Below are 20,154 nucleotides of genomic sequence, written 5' to 3'. Positions count from 1 at the left end.
AAGTTTAAGCTTTCCTTAGAGAACATGACAATACAGGAGATTTATACAAATAATGAATATGTCTTCTTTTGGAATGTTTTTGGAATATTTTAGCTGAAAACATGACTGCATAATATTTGACTGTGTGTGCCAGTGGGTATTTTATTTTAATCTAGAAGAGATGAAAGGCTGTACCTTGCCAATGGTGTATTTCAATAAATAACCTTATTCTATATGTATGTAATGTGTATTTAAAAACTGCTGGTGATGTTGTAAGAAAAAAAAAGAAACAAGCAAAGCTGTCAATATGCACACAGTTAACCAAATGTGTTGTTTGTTGTGAAGAGCTGTACTACTTTTAAATGGCTTTTTTCAAATCCTTGCTGTGTTACCACACCTTTTATTTATATGGTAAGTGTCTTGTTCATGCCAACCGTGGATGACATAAGATACACTGCACTGTTCTTATGTCCCGTAAATTAGCTTTGCATATCATGTATTACAATATTTGACAGTAACAAACTAAGTTAAAGAAAATTGTTTCAGATGTCTGATACTGCTGAGAACTGAAAAAAGTGGCAATGAGAACAGAACATAATCACACAGTGATTTTAATTTTCTTGTTTGCCAGATGTAGAAGGTACCTCTAATGAGATACCTGTAAACTAGCAAACATAATATCCCTTTTGAAATCAAAACAGTGGCTATGACATTTAGGTTCATAAACCTAATTCACCTTTTTAAATGTGTGCTACCATACCAAGGGATTCTTCATACCTTTGCAAAGCTCTCCATGACAAAATTTGAAAAAAGATGCAACTGAACTCCACCTGAAAAAGCAGAACCATTAAGAATGGCAACTATATACAAGATTTATGTGAAACAGATACAGAAGAACTGAGCACAGGGAACATTTACAAAAACAATTCAAGATCCACATAAAGATAAAAATATTGTGAACATTTTTTTTTACACTTTGAACAGTTTTTGCACTATGTTTTTACTGCATGAGCACAAATGACCCACTGTATTAATAGTGGTAGTATGTTTCTCACTATGGGTGCCTAAAAATACCCACAGTATTGCTAAATGTAACACTTGTTACAATGCATGCAGAAAAATATGTACAAGTATAAATTACAGAAACTATACAAAACATATGCAGAAATACTGAGTACTTAATTAAAAACTACATGTATTTAAACATACACTTAAAATAATTTTAATATATCAGTATTTCAATATTTTTTGGTAAATCAAAAACTGATTTTTCTGCTACCCATATAACCTCACACACGTGTGTACACACACACACACACACACACACACACACACACACACACACACACACACGTGTATATTACACACGCAAGTGCATGTGTTCAGATGCACACAAGCTTGTTAACAAATGGATCAGCCAACTTTCCTGGACTATAGTTTAAACTGGTAACAGTAGTGTGAGGAAGGAACATAAATCATAAATCATATGACAGTGTTTTTCATGAATATTCACTACATAAATTAAAGAACTATAAAATAACCAGAATATTTGTGCTAAAAATGTTATATTATGACAGCCACTGTCTGTTAAGGAGGTACTGTTACTAGTAGAAACAAAACTTGAACATGTCTGTCTTCTGGATTCTGTAACAGTGAAATGAAAATGTACTCATTTATAAACCTACCTCTCAACCACAGTGATTTAAGAACAGTGTTGTGATTTTTGACCTCAGAGTTTGTCTTCTTCCTCTTCAGTTTGGATTTTCCTCATAAAGAAAGGGTTGTTCACGGATGTATATTAATTGGCAACTCGGCACCATAAAAATCGACTGCCAATCATTAGTGGACCACAGTTCTGCTGTGGCGACCCCTAACCGGGAAAAGCCGAAAAGACAAACAACTATATGATGCACAGTAAATACCTAATATCCCAAAAAATAAGAAAATGTTCCACTTTTGGGTCATCTGACTTGATTATGAAAGGCCATTGCTATGATTTTTAGTGCTCAGTGGTTGCGAGGTATGCTTATAATAGTAGCTGTTTGAGGAAAAAACTCTTGCAGTGTATTAGATCGACTGGGCTTCTGCTCACCAGCATTGGGTTTGGGGTTTGGTGGATGATTTCTTTTCCCAAGCAGCTAAAGATCTTTTCATACCTCTCAGTGTTTCACCACCGGAATAAAGGACCAAAAAAAAAAAAAAAGAAAGATCTGGGACATTATTAAGCACTGGTATTGCTGACCTAAAAAGTTGACAGACTCATAGAACACAAATTTACAAGCAAGTTTTGAAGTAAATGAAGTTTGTAACTGTAATCATAACATTTGCTGACTATAACCAACATCACTAATTTTAAGACACACAGCAAATTTTGAGCCAAACTCAGGAGCAGTTAAAGGTGTAAGTTATGTTGTTCATGGACAGAACATGCTCTCACTGTTGCATCTCCTACATTAGTTGATACATTCAGCATATAAAGGAAGAGCATAACCCATTACCACATGCAGTTCTTCTAATAAGAAATATAAACCTTATACAGATCATAAACTCTGAGCACAGGCAACTTTATAACAGGCAACAGAAGTGGCAACAGCCCTTGTAGAATGTAACCTGATAGTGTTATATACCGTTTTGCTGTGTTATTTAAAACAAAAAGCAAAGCAATGGCCAAGCCACATTGACAAAGTCTGCATGGTCAATAGAAGGCTGTGTTGCCCTTCATGAAACAAAAGGGTTGATCAGATTTTCTGATGTTTAATTCTGTCTGTCTGAATAGTACCACCATTCCCCATGAACATCCAGGTTATGTGACAATTTTCTCATTGTTTTCTGCAACTGTATGAAGACTGAGACTGCCATGGATTACTAGACATAAAGGATAATTTAGGTTTTACAGCTAATCTGCTACTGTGAAAAACTGTATATTATGTATAGTATATCAAGGCCTGTAGCTGAGGAATCCTCCAGGCAGAAGTTGCTGCCAAATGACTTTTATGTTTCAGAAGTCTAACTTACATACAGTATATACTGACAAGGTCTAAAATGCAGTATTCCCTTTAGGAAAGCATTAGGCATTAACTGTGTGGTCCACAAAGATCCGCACAACTATGGATGAAGGCAGAGATTTCAGAGAGATGTACTTCAATGGAAGGTAGCATTCTCTTGAAAAGGGCTCAAGTAATGTCACAGTTTCGGAAACGGGTGGATTTTGAGTAGAAAACTAGCTAAGCTGGCCAGTAAGATGATTGTTTCCATTCATCAGGATAAAACTCACCAGTGAAAGGTCTCCTAGAATCTTTCAAGATGTCAACACTCCTGCTAAGAAAATGCAGGCATAAAGGCTGCAGGTCCTAAGACTTTGAAGAAGATTAAATATTAAACCGAAGTGCTATCTGCATGAACTAGTGTACTGTAACTGTTGAAATGAATATATTGTAATAGGGGATACTGAAAGAGAAGAGGTTACTCTAAGTCTAGCTAACTTTGAGAAATAGTCTGAAATGGTTTAGGTCATAAAGATTGTATCTTACAGTTTTGATTGCAGCCAGAGACAAAATGTCTGAGAAAAACAGGACTAGGAATTTTATTGTAATGTCCTTAGGAGTGAATTAATTGCTACCCTGGAAGGCTGGAAGTTTCTGAAATTGTTTTATAGCTTCCATATGTTTTAAAACGTCTTAGCAAAGCTCTATGCATGTGTATTATAACAAATAGGTGCTACATTCTGGTTCAGTTTCTAGTAAAGGGGGTAGTGTATGAACCAAAGTCAGGTGACCAGATGTGATGTCATTTTACAGCCAGCACTGAAATTATTTTAGATATAAGTGAGGAATGTGATAGTGACACTCAGAGTCTGTTTTTGAAACCTGACAAAGAAGGATCACTCATCCACTTCATCTTGCCTTGCTTTAAGTAACCAAAGAATAGTAATTCTTTTGATCAGTCAGAAAAATATAGTGACATTTGTTAAGTACTGTTTTTTTATATCTGTGCAAATCTATCCATCTGTGTTATTTTTAATATTTCCTGTGAATGAAACTCTGGTGTTTATTGTAAATTGATATATAGTATTATAGTATTGTGGCTGGTCTTTTAGAGAATATAGTAAGGAAACGAACGCACTTTTTAGGCATAGTAAGATTTGTAAAGAATATCAATTTTACTTTTTTGTTTTGGACCAAGTAAAAGAGGACATTAGAGGGGGCCCATGGGAAGAGACCATAGGCTACAAAGAATTATGGTGGCAGGTAGCCCTAGAAGCCAACAGGACCCCAGGCCTAAATGAGTATATCTCCATCCTACCATTGTTAAAATTAAGGGCAGCAAGAATATAGCTGCACTTTTTCTTGTTTATTTTTTCCTGTCATTCTTTAAAAAGGCCAGCAGATGGTGCTAAATTGTGTTCAAAGAAATCTCACTCATTTATATTTATGTTTTTTTTTAATGTATTTTTTAAATAAATACAATGAGTTTTTAATTCTAAGTTATGAAGAATTAAATAATATTAATTATAGGCAACATCAATTGGATTTTACTAATTTAATAGTATTTATATAAATATTAATTTAAATGTTTTAAGGTTTTAAGGGGAGAAATACATTAATGAGATGTTTAAGAAATTTTAAGAGATATCTGATTTGTTAATTGTTAATTATGGTGAGCAAGGATTGGTCTGTGAATTTTAAATGTATATAAAAGTGCCAAATGGATATGTAACTAGTGTTTAATCTGATGAAGTCTACATAGACGAAAACGCGGATTTATCAATAAAGCGTTCATTTTTGTGGAATACATTTTACTTTCTCCTTATTACTTCTTGTTTTGAGTTTTTTTGGTACAGCGTGGAGAAGTAAGCCATTGATTTTGGTCTTTTAGAGAATATGTTAACCTTTGAGAGTAATTATATTTATATGGTGACACTGTGGCCGCTCTTGAAAGACTTGTTGCATTGGTCAAACACTACCATTTGTATTAGTATTATTTATCTCATTATAATTGGGTACCCTTGTAAGAGTCTTAGAGTAGCTGGCTTTGGAGTGTTCTGGTGGCAGTACCTACCTTATAGGCTGGGCACAGGGGGCATAGATGGTGAATCTGTGCCAGCCTTTCCCAGGTGTGTGTGTGTGTGTGTGTGTGTGTGTGTGTGTGTGTGTGTGTGTGAAAATCAAATCTTAAAGAGTGTGTGTGTCAGCTACTTGTAGCAGGGACACACAGCACTGGTTTCAGAGAGAGAGTGATGGAGGACTTGGCTGAGGACTCAACTCTACAGCTGGGTCAGTGGGAAGTCTTATTTGGGGGCCTGGAGAGAGAGGGAAACCCAGCCCCAGGATGAGAGTGTGTTCCTGTGTGCTCTGTGCTTGGTGCAGACAGCTGCATCTAGAAATACTGTGTATCTATTTTTGTTCCAAATAAATGTCCCTCACCATTGTCTGTGGTGAGGACTGAGATACATTGATCACTGGTCCAGAGCAGGGATGTCACAATAACCACAAAAATATATTTACAGTTAATTGACATTAACAGAACAGCTCTGGAGGTCTTTTTAGGAGTTACTATGCCTTTCTGTTGTAGAACCTTGCACTAGTACCATCAGAGTGCTTGACTACATGAGCAAAAATGCACTGATGTACCACCTCACTGGTGCTACAGAAAATCTCATTATATAGTCCATAATAAAGAAACTGGGAACCATTTCAAATACTGGGACTTGGAATGCCAAGTCCTGTAATGTGGAGACAGAATGGTCAAAATTCCAGACTTAGATATTCTAAGTCTGAGATTGCCAGTTGTATGAATATTCCCTTTTCTATGATGTATAGCACTCTCACTGTTGTTGTGCATAAGTTTGGGGATATGGGGCTTCCCCCTATATCAGGAACTGCAGTGGAACTTACAATAGGGAGTTGCAGAAATGTCATCTACTTTCTACTGAGGAAAAATATTGTGATGCTAACTGGATTGTGACTTGATATTATGAATTAAATGTTGAAGAACATTTCCAGATTTAGTGTAACCCATAGGGATAAAAACTACTAAAACAATTGCTTTATAGTTGCAAGGAGACAGTTCCTTTGGACAAGAGACTAGATTAAGCTATGTCAGTCATCTTAGTAAGGGAAAGTATGACTGCATGGAATACTCGGGTAATAGGGGACCAGGCACTTTGAATCTGTAGAGGGAATAAAGTTGGCAGTGAGAACTTGAAACAAATTTCCCAACCTAGAACTTCAGAGATTTCCTGTGGTAAGGGTAAACTGGGTACAGAGGCATACATGTTGCATATTCAAAATTGTATTTAGAAACTCTGACTTACTGAAAGAAGAAAATTCTTTGGGATCAAGATACAGAGTGATACTTGCTCACAGATACAAAATGGCCTTCATTAATTGCCCTTTTTGAAACCGTTTTTTTAAAGAAGCACATTCTTTAGGGTCAACATACAGAGCTAGTCTACTAAAACAACTTTACTCACAGATCCAACAATGATTTTAATAATTGTCCCATTTTTAAACCTTGACAACAAAAAAGAAAAACATTACCCTGTTTCTGACTTGACAGCCATTGTTTTACCTACTTTATAGTGACTGCAAGGATAGCTCCAACTGTTGAAGTTAGATATTAGATGAGCTAGGTCCTATGAAAAGTTTTGAGAAAACTGAGTTACTCTCTGAACTAATCTGTAGTTATCCCTTGGGGGGGGGGTAATAAAAATTATCCTTGTATAGTATACATTAGATCTATAGGTAGAAACAAAGCATAAAAGTTCAGAGTTCCAAGTTGGAAGGAATTAAATTTTTTTTTCTTGGGAAGAGTTCTGTTTACTTGTTTCCTGTACTAGTCTGGCTGCTGAGTACCTTACTGCTTTGTAAAAAAGAGGCTTCTGGAAACAGAAGATCATGGAAAACTGACACTATAAGTAGGAAATATCTGTTTCACTGCTGTCATTGTTTATCCTTTTCTAATTCAGTTAGTTTATTAATTTATTTATTTGTATATTTATCGCCTCCTTTACTAATTTGTCAGTGGGGTTGCACTACCACAACTGATATTTTCTAACCATTACCAGGGTCACATATTAAAAAAAAGATATAATATTTACAGTAAATAGACAAGTTTGTTACTGTATACACTTAATAGTTTATTAAATTTCATACAGCCTGTCTTGCATTTGTTTGTCTTGTGCCCAGTAACTTTTATGACAGTCACTGACTCCCCTGTGATCCTATCCCCCCTGTGATCCTGAATGATATAAATAGGGTGATCCAAGTACAAATTAATAAACATTGGCTATCCATTGTTTCTCTATGGTCAAATGCCAAAGCAAGGTCTCAGCAGTAATGGGGATAGCCGGAACCTCAGCCTTAACATCTGCTCAGTATGACCAAATACTGATTCAAGTATGTCTTCTTCTTCTTTAAGTTGTACATCACATCTTAGTTTAGTGAGGCATCCATTGCATGATAGGCACAATTTGTTACCTGACGGCCTATCCTATCTGAAGTGGCAGGCAGCATATCTCTAATGTTTGTAACAGGTAATACCAGCTTAACATATTGCACCAGTCCTTAAACAGAACTCTTAAAGTGAACCATATGTATTAGGTAGCTAGCAGCCTTAAAAGCTAAGCTGGAAGAAATGCTCACCATTTTGCATGGAGATGTTGTGCTAAAATTGTGCTCTTTTCTTCTGAATACTAGGTACAAGAAAAGGAAAAGAGTAGCCAAGTGTGCCTCCTAATTCCATTAAAAAGTTTGCCGGTCAGGAGCTGTAGATAACTGATCTGTTTGTCGGGGGCAGAAGACTAAGCATCTGAAAATTTGCCCACCAGTTCCATTAAGTCCTTCAAAGAGTCAAGCAAGGGAGGAATATTCTGAGGCTTACATTAATGTATTCACAGTTATTTATTGTGTTTTTTTTTGGGGGGGGGTTGAATTGTTCTTTGACCACTGACCAATAACTCCTATCTCAAGTTATTAATTTATTACTTTCCAAATGAAACTCCCTTGGAATTAGTAAATTAAATGGCAAAGACTGATAAATAAATGTCCATGTCAAAAGCAGACTCTGTTTCATATAAAGTTATCCCCCATCAATGAACACAAATGGGAAGGCAATCTGAAGGTGATATTTTCCTTCTCTTAAAAAAGGAATAACCTGTTGCTGATCTTGAAGACAGCATAAAAGATTGGTATAAATGTTGGTAAACCTTAATTTGAAGAGCAACACAGATCTAGATTACATTGTGCCTGCCCTACCTTTTTGATGGCTATGAAGTACTCCTCCTTAAACTGGCTAATCTAATGTTCTTGCCTGGACTTGAACTAGTGTTTGCATCATTTGTAATGGTCTGACTGTTGAGGATAGAATAGATTGATCTGTAGCCAGGTAAAACCTGGAGAAGTTTTATTAAAACTGTACACTATCATTTTTCCTGGGCTACCCTTTTCATTGTACTTGTATATTCAAACTCAGACATGAAACTGCCACAATGGTGATTGTTTAACAGTGACAAGAAAATCTTTCAAGACATAAGTCTCCTGACCTTATAAGTCTTCTTAAATTAGTAGTGCTCACAATTAGGAGTACCTTACACAGCCCAAAAAGTAAACATGCAGTAAATGGAAGTCATTAGGGCCTAGCTGTCTCCCACAGACCATTCTATTCACCAGCTTACATGAGAATGACATTACCCTCTGAGAATTCTACAAATAACATTACTATGTCTGCTATATTTGTTTAAGAAAAAGTAATACATGTTCTCACTTACTACTGAAAACTAGGTAAAAGCAACTGACAAAACTATTTCAAATGGAAAATATGATCAAATGACTAATGGTTTCAAAGTGATGACAATAACAGATGGGATAATAGTAGTGCTTTTACTTGGGGCAAGTATAATGGAATGCAGATGAGCAGCAGTACAATAAGCCCTCATTCAGGGGGACTACTGGCTGCTTGAAACAAATCCCTGTAGTGACTGACACTGGTGAGAGGAAACTATACCATTATGCTGCTACACAAGTCCCCATGAAGAAAGCTCTACGATTACTTTCATGAAGTTGCTAACTCAATTAGATATTAAATGTCTGCAGCATTTTAAAATGAAATAGAATAAAATAAAATATACCCCAGATATGTTTAAAATGTAACTGCTGAGAATAACCTTTTTTATGCAGTACACAATATTAACAAAAAAGAGATTTGGTCAGTTCTCCAACTACAGCAACAATGCACAGGCTGCCAAATGCATGTTATGAGCATGTATGACAACTTCATATCTGCATTTTTGTCAACAAAGTTAATGTTAATAGCTTTTGACACTTTCCACTAGTAAGTCTATCCCCACACTTATTTTCTAAGCAAACACCTGAAGTCCCAATGCTTACTTCATGGCATCACTGTAATCCTATGGATACAGCTGTAATAGTATATATTAACAAAAAAGTATTTTAAAATATAAAAAAATCAGTTATTTGGGCTAGCAAGACAAGCACATTTTTAGAACAATGAACCTATGTGACCTGGAAATTCAAGCTTTCCAATTTTAAAATTCAGGAAAAGCAAACCAGGACTTGTGTAATTTGTAAAGTTTCCAGGTTACACAGTAAGATGGCACACTATCTTTGAAATCAACTTACAGACTTTGCTGTGTGCTAACCAGTTTGTGAATGATATCAACAACCTAGATGCCACAGACTTATCACTGAAATACAGAACAATACCACATGGATATGCGGTGCAGAAATATTACTCTGACATATAGAGCCAGCATATGCACTGTGCCACAGTGCAGGCTTATAACTAACATGGCTTACTACAGATAGTCAGTAGTCTTGGAGGTGGTGCTACATATGTGATGACTGGAGGTATACTATGGCCATTCACTAGACAAGTGTCTTCCAGCTGGTTGAACCAGGCATATGCTGCAAGTATAAAACAAAATCTGTCACCAGACAGAATTACAACAGTTTTTGTTATAAAGTTAGTGCATACCATCGACATTTCATATTGCACCAGAGCTGACACTTTTATATCAGGCCCATAGTCAAATCTGTGACAAAACATGCTAATGCAGAATCCCACACTGTATGTTTTGTGAATTTAAAAGTCCACTTCCAATGATTTTTTTTTTGGGGGGGGGGGGCAGATCTGCTGCTTATTCCATTTTCATTTCAGATTTAAACTTTATTATTATTTTTTTTAACTTTACAATCAAAAAATACAGTTTTTCAAACCGATCTTGTTTTGTTAAGTATTTATACAACTGCCCACAGACTGTTTCTAATGGTGTAAACTGGTGGTCTGAGCTCTTCTTACTCATGTGATGCGAGATGAAGGTTACAGGGCACTGATGTGTTTGTATACGCACATTACAGTGCATGTATCAAAGAGTTATGCATCAATACTGACCACTCTAACAGACTCTGCTGCATCTCATTAGAGATATGGCATATGTGAAGAACTGTTACTACTACTATCGCAGCTGAAGTGGGAGAGATTTTCAGAATGATGTCAGTGGAAACAAAGGTCAGATAAGGGTACAAGGATGAAGCTGTACCTCATTTCTTACAGAATGGGGTGAAAATGGTTATCAGACATATACAAGGGAATCCATGGCATGCAGGAGCAGAGTACAATATAGGATGGTGTTGCTAAAACTAAACACTGACTAAAGTAGTTGGCCTAAAGGGATGACAAACGCAAAAGTGGCTAAAGGAGTTCATATCACGGCAGTAATGCAGTATACGTTATTAACCATACCGTGACACTGCAGGAGATGCTGACCAACACATAATAAGAAACAGACAATGCTCAGCCATCTGTACTACCCTGTAATAAAGTCTTTGAACAGAGTCTTCTCCCAACAGAGTGCAAGTTATCCTGTGTACAGCTTGAAAAAGTAAAATGTGCAAAAGGATAATGCCTCAACTTTTATAGATAGACATTTTACCAGCATAATGAATTGTCTAATATATTACTGGTGTGCTTTTAGAAAACTCTTAATAATAAAGACATTTTCAAAAAGATTTGGTGAGTGTAGGGAAAATATGAACATCTACAAAAAATACTTAAAAACTTATCAGGATTTCTCATATGCGCAAGTCTGTCTCTTTGAAAATCGATGTAGATTTTTTTTTTACATTCCCTTGGTGTACATCTTATTACTTTAGAACTCTAAATAAATATGTTATATGCAGTACAAACTGCAGCATTATGAGTTCTGCACATAAATCATTCTGATTCATATATGACACGTACAATGACAGGGCATATGTTAATAAAAACAACATACCTATCAACTTACTATATATATTTGTTGTCATATTGCCCCTTCAAAAATGTTTAAATGTTATTTGAATTCTTCAGAACAACTCTGCATTGTTTTGAGTACATATGCATCTACACTGTCAAAAAGACACAGTATTGATGTTAACAGGTGGAAACTTATGTCGCAGCAACTGTACTATGGATTTTCATAAGACCCTTTCTCTTCAATAACCAGGGCTAGTAGCCTAATAAGTCAAATGGTCATCCCCATTTTTGCATCCCCTTGTCTTGCATACTATTATATCACATAATTAATGGCTTCCTGATGCAGTCGCTCTTTAGCAGTGCATGCCTGTAATAAGAGAGTGGAAGATTTCATCTGTGGACTTTCAGGCCATCCAGATGGAAAGTATTAATATCTCTATGCTCTGACTATATTTTTTGTCCTTTACTTTTGTTCATCTATACTTCAAGGGGACTGAGCTATTGCTAAACAGCCAGACTTAAATAGGAACCACTTACATTGCGTTTAACTTTCAAACACTAATAACCAAATAAAAAACACTCCAGGGGACTGTAGCACACCACTCTCAGGTAAACTAAACACAGAGGCAAAATCTAGCCCAATCCACATTTAATTTATTAAAAAATATACCAACTCACTGAAGACCATGAAGAAGTCTTGTTTCATATAAAGGACAAACTCACTTAATAGTGAGTTTATTTGTGCATTTTTTAATTAAATAAAATATGGATGTGGAAAGGGTAGTTTTTGTCCCTGTGGTTATTTTACTTGAGACTGGCATGTTACAGCCCCTTGTAGCAGTTTTTATTTGGTAAACAACTAGACTTCTTGAATGATGTCAGATGTTGCTTGTTTAAAATGTACATCAACCACAGAGTGGATATTTACCTTCAGGATGTACTTAAAGTATTATGCCACACTTTTGTGAATTGCCTTTTACACCATCATACATGGTACATAAAATGATAATCTGGATGTTCGTTCTATTGGCGAATGTTTTCAGGCTTTAAAAAAAATTAGGCCTTTGCAAAATATGTTTTCCCCATTAAGATGACACTTAGCTTTGAATGTTGATCTTTAACCTAAGTGACATCAACTGAGTAGAAAATGTGAGAGGTGTCCATAAACTATAATGAATGCACGTTGCACATGCACAGAGAAGTGTCCATTAAAATCTATGGACATCCATCTTACTTCACCCACAGAAAGGCTAAATGTATTTGAGCCATGGTTTTAATTAAAAAGTTTATGAAGTATTTTATTTAAAACAATGGCCCAAATAAATACAAACAGACTTGTACAAAATGCATTTTGGCATTTAACTCTCCAGATGCTACCATTTAGTACTACATCCTGAGAAAACACTTTACTTACATATTTACACTATATAGCATCCCTGTCTAGCTTCAAGGGTACCTCTGACAGTCTGATGTGTTTAGCACTGCATATGACAACAAAATCATATTTTTAACTGTCCAGAAAACATTGGAATTTTTCAGTACATACTATGTATAAATCAAAACCCTGACAAGATTAATTTTTTTACTTTCATCCAAGGGGAAAAGTCCAATACTAGTTAAAATTTTTGCTGCAATTTTCAAATATGGAAGAAATTTGCTATCAACAACCTTTCTTTCAGACAGTTCTCTGGATGGCCTTGTTAAAAGCCTATTTTTAACAGAGGTGCTGTAATGTTAGAAGACAAAAGTGTCAGCAGCACTGTTAAATATAGAGATGTGGTCTTCACTTCAAAACAAAGCTTGCAAGAGCAACATTCATTGTAAACATTGCACGTCCTTTGACTGACAATCTGTTAACATGTAGCACACCCTCCCTGCCTGCTTCTGTCTATTTGTACATTTTTTATTTAAATAAATCTTCTTTACAAACCATTTTAATATACAACCAAAGGTTTCCACTATGTTGCCCAAAGATGATTCTGTGCAGGCAATCAAATAACACAAAAAAGAAATATGTACCTTATAACAAATATTTCATTTGGGAACACAAATGCAGACAAATGCAAAAAGTCAGTAACATTTTATAGTTAAAAGGAAAGCTATCAAAATCAGTATTTTGTAAACAATGGGAATCAGAAAATACTAATAGCAAATGGTATAACAGTGGCTAAATCAATGAGCTGATCTACAACAAAAAATAAAACAGCATAAGTAAACTTTTAAAGTGGTGCAGGAGTTATATTTTTGGGTCTCATTTGGCGCAGTACTTTTTCTTCTCATATGGCCACCTCAGTACTGCAATATAATAACAGTTTCACATTTGCAACCATACATTAGTCAGTCTTTCAGATTTTACTAAATTCTTGCTCTCTTGCATAAATCTTCTATAATATATTTCAAAAAAGTTCCAAGATGGTTGAGAGTGTATGCAAAGACTTGCAATGCACACTGCAGGCAAAGTATAATGCACACTAGCCGCTCCATCAGGCCTGATGAACTGGCTAGCACACACCTGAAATGACAATATACTCAGTACTCCTGACACAGATTGCAGTTTCTTCTGCTACTGTGAAATAAAATAGATGATTCAAGGGAAACTATAATACAAAAATGAGTGGTATCTTAATGAGGCATACCAGCCTAATTTGTGGCCTGTATCTGTTGTTACATAGCTTTAGGAAACTTTCTGCATATGTTCATAAACTGGTCAAAACTCCTCCTTGGAGCAGTATAAACACCCTTTAATAATCTATGGGGTGTTATTTGATCTGAGAGGTTGACTAGTGCTGTAGAATACTGAAATCCAGTCATACTTCTCAGGAACTATGAATGAAATTGATTCTTGCACAGTTGTGTCACTGTGTAATGTCAATCCTTTATTTTTCAGTAGTACAGTGGTCATAATTTGCTGGTCTTTCAAAATGAACTGGTTTTTGTTATTTTTCCAGTGTGCTTTGCCTAATTGTGTGAGGTATGCTAGCAGTTGTCCAGCTTTAAATCTTCCATTAGACAAGCAGATTTTTTGTGTGCTTGTTTCATGCATCAACAATTGCTGCTGTTTCTAAATTCACCATTTTCTGTAATTTGTAATTTTGTTGGGTTTGTGGGAGAGATGCCATTGCGGGTTTGTATGCTGTACCTTTCTTTCAGCTGAGTAAGTGCACTCATTAATCGTGCATTTGCTGCATCCAGTGAGGCAATTCGTTTCTCCTGTAAAAAAAAAAAGTGTCATTTTGAATATAAATCTAAAACAGTAATGACCTTGCAAATTACTAAAATGACCAACAAGTGCTTACAAAGCAAGTAGGTGTCTCTCTATGCCCTTAATTGCTGCCTCCTGATGTTCCATACAAATCAATACATCCTGAAGCAAACAGTCTGCACTCCCTAGGAGCTAATCAATGAAAGACACCTCCTATAGGACTACAATAATTGAAAAACATGATCTTAGCCAGGTGTACTGGTTGGTACTCTAAGATCTCATGAGTTTATGTTCTGTCCCTCTGAGAACAGAGTCTATGAATGCACACAACAGCAACCTAAAATTACAGCAGTTGGTGGTGTTAAGTCATATACAGCAACATATTAGTCCACACACACACACACACACACACACACACACACACACACACACACACACTAATGACTAATGACTAAACCAGAACACTGAAAATTAAATCAGACAGAAATTATAGCATACCTCCTAATGTAGAAACACAGTTCCATCAGTAATATGGTGTCACTGTATTGACAACAATAAGTCCAACTAGCAGGTAGATAAAAATGAAAACATTCACAAAAAGTCCCACAATGCAGTTTTACTGAGGCATAAATGTGTGTTGAAAATGGGATCCACTGTGCAACTGTTGATGTATGTTTTACTCATTCTTAGCATTAACAACAAATAAATATATATATGCTAGCAAAGTAATTAAACTGATAAATGCTATATAATATAATACAACTGTCACAGAATGTGAAAACAAATAGCATTAACTGGTGTTTATCATTATTTTGACTGCTTTTCTGAATGACTACAACTGCTATGTGCTATAGCAGTTTTATCTCTATCTTCCCATATCTACATACTTACTTCTGGAGTCTTGAAGATGTAAACATACATAAAAATAAACTATTTCCTTCAATTGACAGAAAATATATCCAAGCCAAAAGTCTTATATGATATAACATTCAGGGTAAGGTAAGCTATAAATGTCCAGCACATGAAATGATATTAACCAGTCACACATAGTTTTTCACTTGCCTTACAGGTTATTGACGGCTCCCATAAAAAATACAAAGCTGAGTAAATCTGCCTTGAAGCCTGAGAATTTATACAATATTAGGCGGTTTGCTTTATCAATGGCTAAAATGCAACAATTCTCTTTTTATTATATAGAAAATATCTTAATGTACCAGCAACTTAATGTACAACTCAGAAACAGTTTGAAATTCCAAGACTTGTAAATTGCGAGTTCCAGAACAGTAAGACTGAATGTGTGAAAATGGGGATTTACATATATTGAATCCAAGTCCACTGTTTCTCAGAGTATTCCTCTTTCTTTCAAGTTATGGTAATCCTGAAGTTAGTATAAATAACAGAGATGTAGGGGTGCAGAAGGGCTTCCTTCCCTGCAAAAAATAATTTTAAATGAGAACAGTGATTGACAATTTACACTGTTCCTTAATTTTGTTGCCCCCTCCCCCATAATTCTGAGGCTTATTTAAAATTACAGGTTTCAGAATTACACTAAGGAACTGATTAACTCAACTAGAAGTATGAATTTGCTAGCTAAGGACATACATGGCTATATCCTAACAAGCACTAGGGGTGATAATGTTACTGAAAATATATTCCAATGATTACACTTGTTAAGGAGATGAGGCAGGATTCCAAGTGAAGCATTTATGGATCTGCATAATTCCAACTGCCTGATTACAAAAGGCAACTGATAATTGTTATGACTTCAAGAGGGTCTCTCAGACAGAAGAATTTTTCTGCAATGGCATTTCAAAAAATTAATTAAAAACATTTCAAATGATATCTGCAAAGTAGGTTTTCTTGAGGACTATAAAAACTGCAAGACAAACCAAGTACAACATAGAAGTCAGAACCCTTTATTAAAATAAAACAGACTTGATCTTTCATATATGCAGATGTTTAAACTCACATTGCTACCATTTCAGTAAAGTTACATACTTACCACAATGCTGGATCTTCATTACCTTTAGTCTGTCCAAATCAAATGATGGGATATCTGCCTTGCAACTCATCTGACTCAGCAACTTCTGCTCACTTCAGGGCTTTAGCTCCTCTTTTCTCCTTTAATGCATCTGATTTCCCTCACATCAAGCCTGCCCGTTAATTCAAAAAAATACTGGTGAGAGGAACAAATGACTGGAGAATAGACTTCAAGATTAGGACTACCAGGTCTGTCTGGAAAGCCAGGAAGCAACAATTCAGAAGGGGAAGACAGGCAGTATATCAAAGTGTACGGTCCAGGGATAGGGATTATCTAGCATTATGGCAAGTACATACTTCAGTATCTTACTTTATCTCTTCTGTCCAATTAAACTGATGGGACAGACTCCTAGCTACTATAAGTTCCTGGGTGGCATCATGACGGGATACCCATGAGCAAGGTAGATCCAAAGGATGAGCTAGACCTTGAAATCACATCTAGCATATAATGTTTCATAAAGGTATGCACTGTTGACCACATATGTCATTGGGGAGGACTTTTTGAAAAGGGCCATGGAAGTTGCTATGGCCTTGCAGAATGCACCATATGTTTTTCCAGTAAAACTTTGTGGTTGATGGAATAAATATGCATAATGTAACATGACAGCCATATGGAAGAGAAGTAAGAGAAACAGAAGTTATGTCTCACATTCCATCTGTGTTGTTGATCTTCTTTCATTCATCACTGATGGGTTCAGTTCCGAGGGCTCAGAACGAGTCAGTCTGATACCAAGCTTGTGCCAGCCAAAAACTCTCGAGCTAAGCTTCTATCCACAATGTCCTTCTCCCTGTTACCTCAGGTTGAGTTTGTCCATATTATATAGGTAAAGCAGAAGCCATTTCTGTGCAAATGCCCTAAAACACCACTTGGACCCAAAGTATCCCCCAGGAGCCTTTGGCAGGGGAAGGAGGGTGGGAAGTGATGAATGAAAGAAGATCAATAACACAGATGGAACGTTATGGTAAGATTTAACTTCTTTATCTGATGTTGTTAATCTTCCTTCCATTCATCACTGATGGGACAGAATCCCCAGCTACCTTGAGATCCTTGGGCAGCCCTTATGGAAGAATGTTCCTGAGTACCACTGAGCCAAAGGCAGCTCTCCCTCTGGAGACCACATCCAATTTGTAATGACTGATAAAAGTGTGGGGTTTAGCCCAAGTGGCTCCGTGCAAATGTCATCCATAGAAGCCCTGGAATGGATGTTGCCATAGATCTAGTGGAATGAGCTTTAATATTATGTGGCATTGGTTCTTTTGCAAATGAATAAGTGAAGCATATGCAGTCCCTTAGCGATTTTGATAAAGTGACCTTGGAGACAGAATTTCCCATTCTAGGCCCAGAAAAGGAAATGAAAAGTTGGTCAGTCTTACATATTGTTTTGGTCCTGTCTAAATAAAATCTCAACTGCCTGTGTACATCCAAGGAATGTAGGTGGTATTCTCCTTTATTAGAAAAGTTTGGGAAAATACTGGTAGGTCAATAGACTGATTGATGAAAAAGTCAGAAACAACTTTGGAGAGAAAAGATGGGTTCGTCCAGAGTGATACTCTGTCCTTGTGGAAGATTATACAGGCTCTTTTGGTGTACAATGCCTGCAACTCTGAAATTTGTCTGGCTGACATGATGGCTATCAAGAAGAGAGATTTCCATGACAAGAATTTGAGGTCAAATTTTGCTGCGGGTCCAAAGGGGGGGGGGTTGAGTCAAAGACTGGAGAACTAACGTAAGGTTCCATGGCTCTATAGACTGACAGATGGGAGGTCTAATGTGAGAAACTCCTTTGAGAAAAGTTTTACATAAATGCAGTGATATGAGAGGAGTACCACCCAGCCCATTATGGTAATTTGAAATCGCCGCAAGATGTACTCATATGGTAGAGGCTGCAGCTCCATCTTCAAAAAACTTAAGACAGATATTGTAAAATCACTGTGACTGGAGCCGAGTACAGATCTAGCATCTTTTCCTTTGACCAAATAGAAAACCTTTTCTATTTGTCCTGATATAGTCTTCTTGTGGATGGTTTATGAGAGGCCAGAATGATGTCACAAACAGGTGAGGTGAGATCATCCTAGATGGCAACTAACGGAAGTGGAGACACCAAGTTGTCAGCTTGAGACTGGACAGATTCAGGTGACTCAACCCTTGGGGGTGAGAAATCAGGTCTGGAAGAGGGTCCAGAATCCACGGTGGATATAACAGATGAGGCCAAAGGAAGGTGAACCAAATTTGTTGAGGCCAAAAGGGGGCTATGAGGATCACTTTGCATTTCAACTGAATAGCTTTCTTTGTGAATTGTGGAATCAGAGGAATGGGGGATAGGCATAAAGAAGTCCGGTGGGCCAATCATGAATTGGAGCATCCCTTGGGGACTCCCCGTTTGGGGGGAATAGGGCAAAATAGCTGCTTCATTTGCTGTTTGATGGGGAGACAAAGAGGTTGCAGCAAGGCTGGCCCCAATGGCTGAAAATTTCTGCCGCTACTTCGGGATTGAGAGACCACTCGTGGGGCAAGAGAATACATCTGCTCAACTTGTCTGCAATCACATTGGAGGTCTCCAAAATATGCGTTGCTATCATAAAGCAGCTGGAAGCTATCGCCCACTGCCAAATTCTTGTGGCCTCTCGACACAGGGGGTAGAACTTGGTTCCTCCTTGCTTGTGGATATACCAGACTACTGACATATTGTCTGACTGAATTGCAATCATTCCAGAAGGAAGAACCGGTTGGAAAAGCTTGCAACGCTAACAGCACTGCTCTCAGTTCTAGAATGTTGATATGCAGGTTGGCCTTCAACATGGATCATGCGCCTTGGACTGTCTATCCCTGGAAATGGTCTCCCCCACCCTATTAGGGAAGCATCCGTGGTCACAATGGCCTTGGGCTGAGGGGACTGGAATGGCCGGGTCCAAAGTTCTGTGTTTGGCCTCATCCACCAAAGAAGGTCCTGCTTGCAAGAGTTGGTTATCTGAATCTGAAAACATAGAGGGTGATGGTTCAGGAACCACTGAGAGAAGAAGCCATTGGAGAATTTGCATGTGCAGTTTCGCAAGAGGCACTATTGGTATGAAAGCTGCCATGGATCCTAGGACCTGAAGAACCTCTCTTGCTGAGACTTTGTTTTGACAGAGTATCACCTGGAGCTGAAGCCTCAGTCTCTGAAGTCTGTTAGCTGGGAGTGACACCAGACAGGATGGGGGGGATCGAAGACTGCTCCGATGAATTCTATCTGCTGGGACGGAGTAAGGTTGGATTTCTCCCAGTGCACAGTTATCCCCAAAATTTGTGCCAGAGAAAGGGTGTATTGCAGGGCTGTTACCAGAAGATGCTTGGTGGGGGTGGTAAGGAGCCAATTGTCCAAAAACGGAAACACCCGGAATCCTTGCAGTCTGAAGTGGGCTGTAACCACTGCCATGCACTTTGTGAAAACTCTGCGGGCTGTAGAGAGACCGAATGGCAGGGCATGAAACTGGTAATGATGGTCTCCTAGCCTGAAGCGAAGTAGATTCCTGGAGCATTTGTCCATTTTGATGTGGTAATATGCATCCTGGAGATCAATCGAGCACATCCAATTGCCCTCCCATAGAAAAGGGAGAATGGACTGAACCATGACCATCTGGAATTTGGTTTGGGCAGCAGACTTATTCAAACTGCTGAGATCCAGAATGGGTCTCTAGTC

General features: G+C 37.3%; 1 protein-coding gene across 2 annotated transcripts in view; it reads right to left on the bottom strand.

Annotated features, from left to right (window-relative positions):
* Positions 1-5,295: 5,295 nt before the first annotated feature.
* The window catches only part of LOC122790821 (disabled homolog 2-interacting protein-like), a 1,962,433-nt gene continuing 1,947,574 nt past the window's right edge, over positions 5,296-20,154 (bottom strand). For both annotated transcript variants that reach the window (XM_044058453.1, XM_044058454.1), the window contains exon 14: positions 5,296-14,442. In XM_044058453.1, the coding sequence (XP_043914388.1) occupies positions 14,275-14,442 (168 nt within the window). In that variant the 3' untranslated portion in view covers positions 5,296-14,274. The remainder of the gene's footprint in view (positions 14,443-20,154) is intronic.

The sequence above is a fragment of the Protopterus annectens genome, chromosome 16.part0 (assembly GCF_019279795.1).
Source record: "Protopterus annectens isolate FY-2018-M chromosome 16.part0, PAN1.0, whole genome shotgun sequence".
In the NCBI taxonomy this organism is placed as follows: Eukaryota; Metazoa; Chordata; order Ceratodontiformes; family Protopteridae; genus Protopterus; species Protopterus annectens.
The sequence above is the reverse complement of the archived record's forward strand: the minus strand, read 5'-3'. Positions and strand labels throughout refer to the sequence as shown.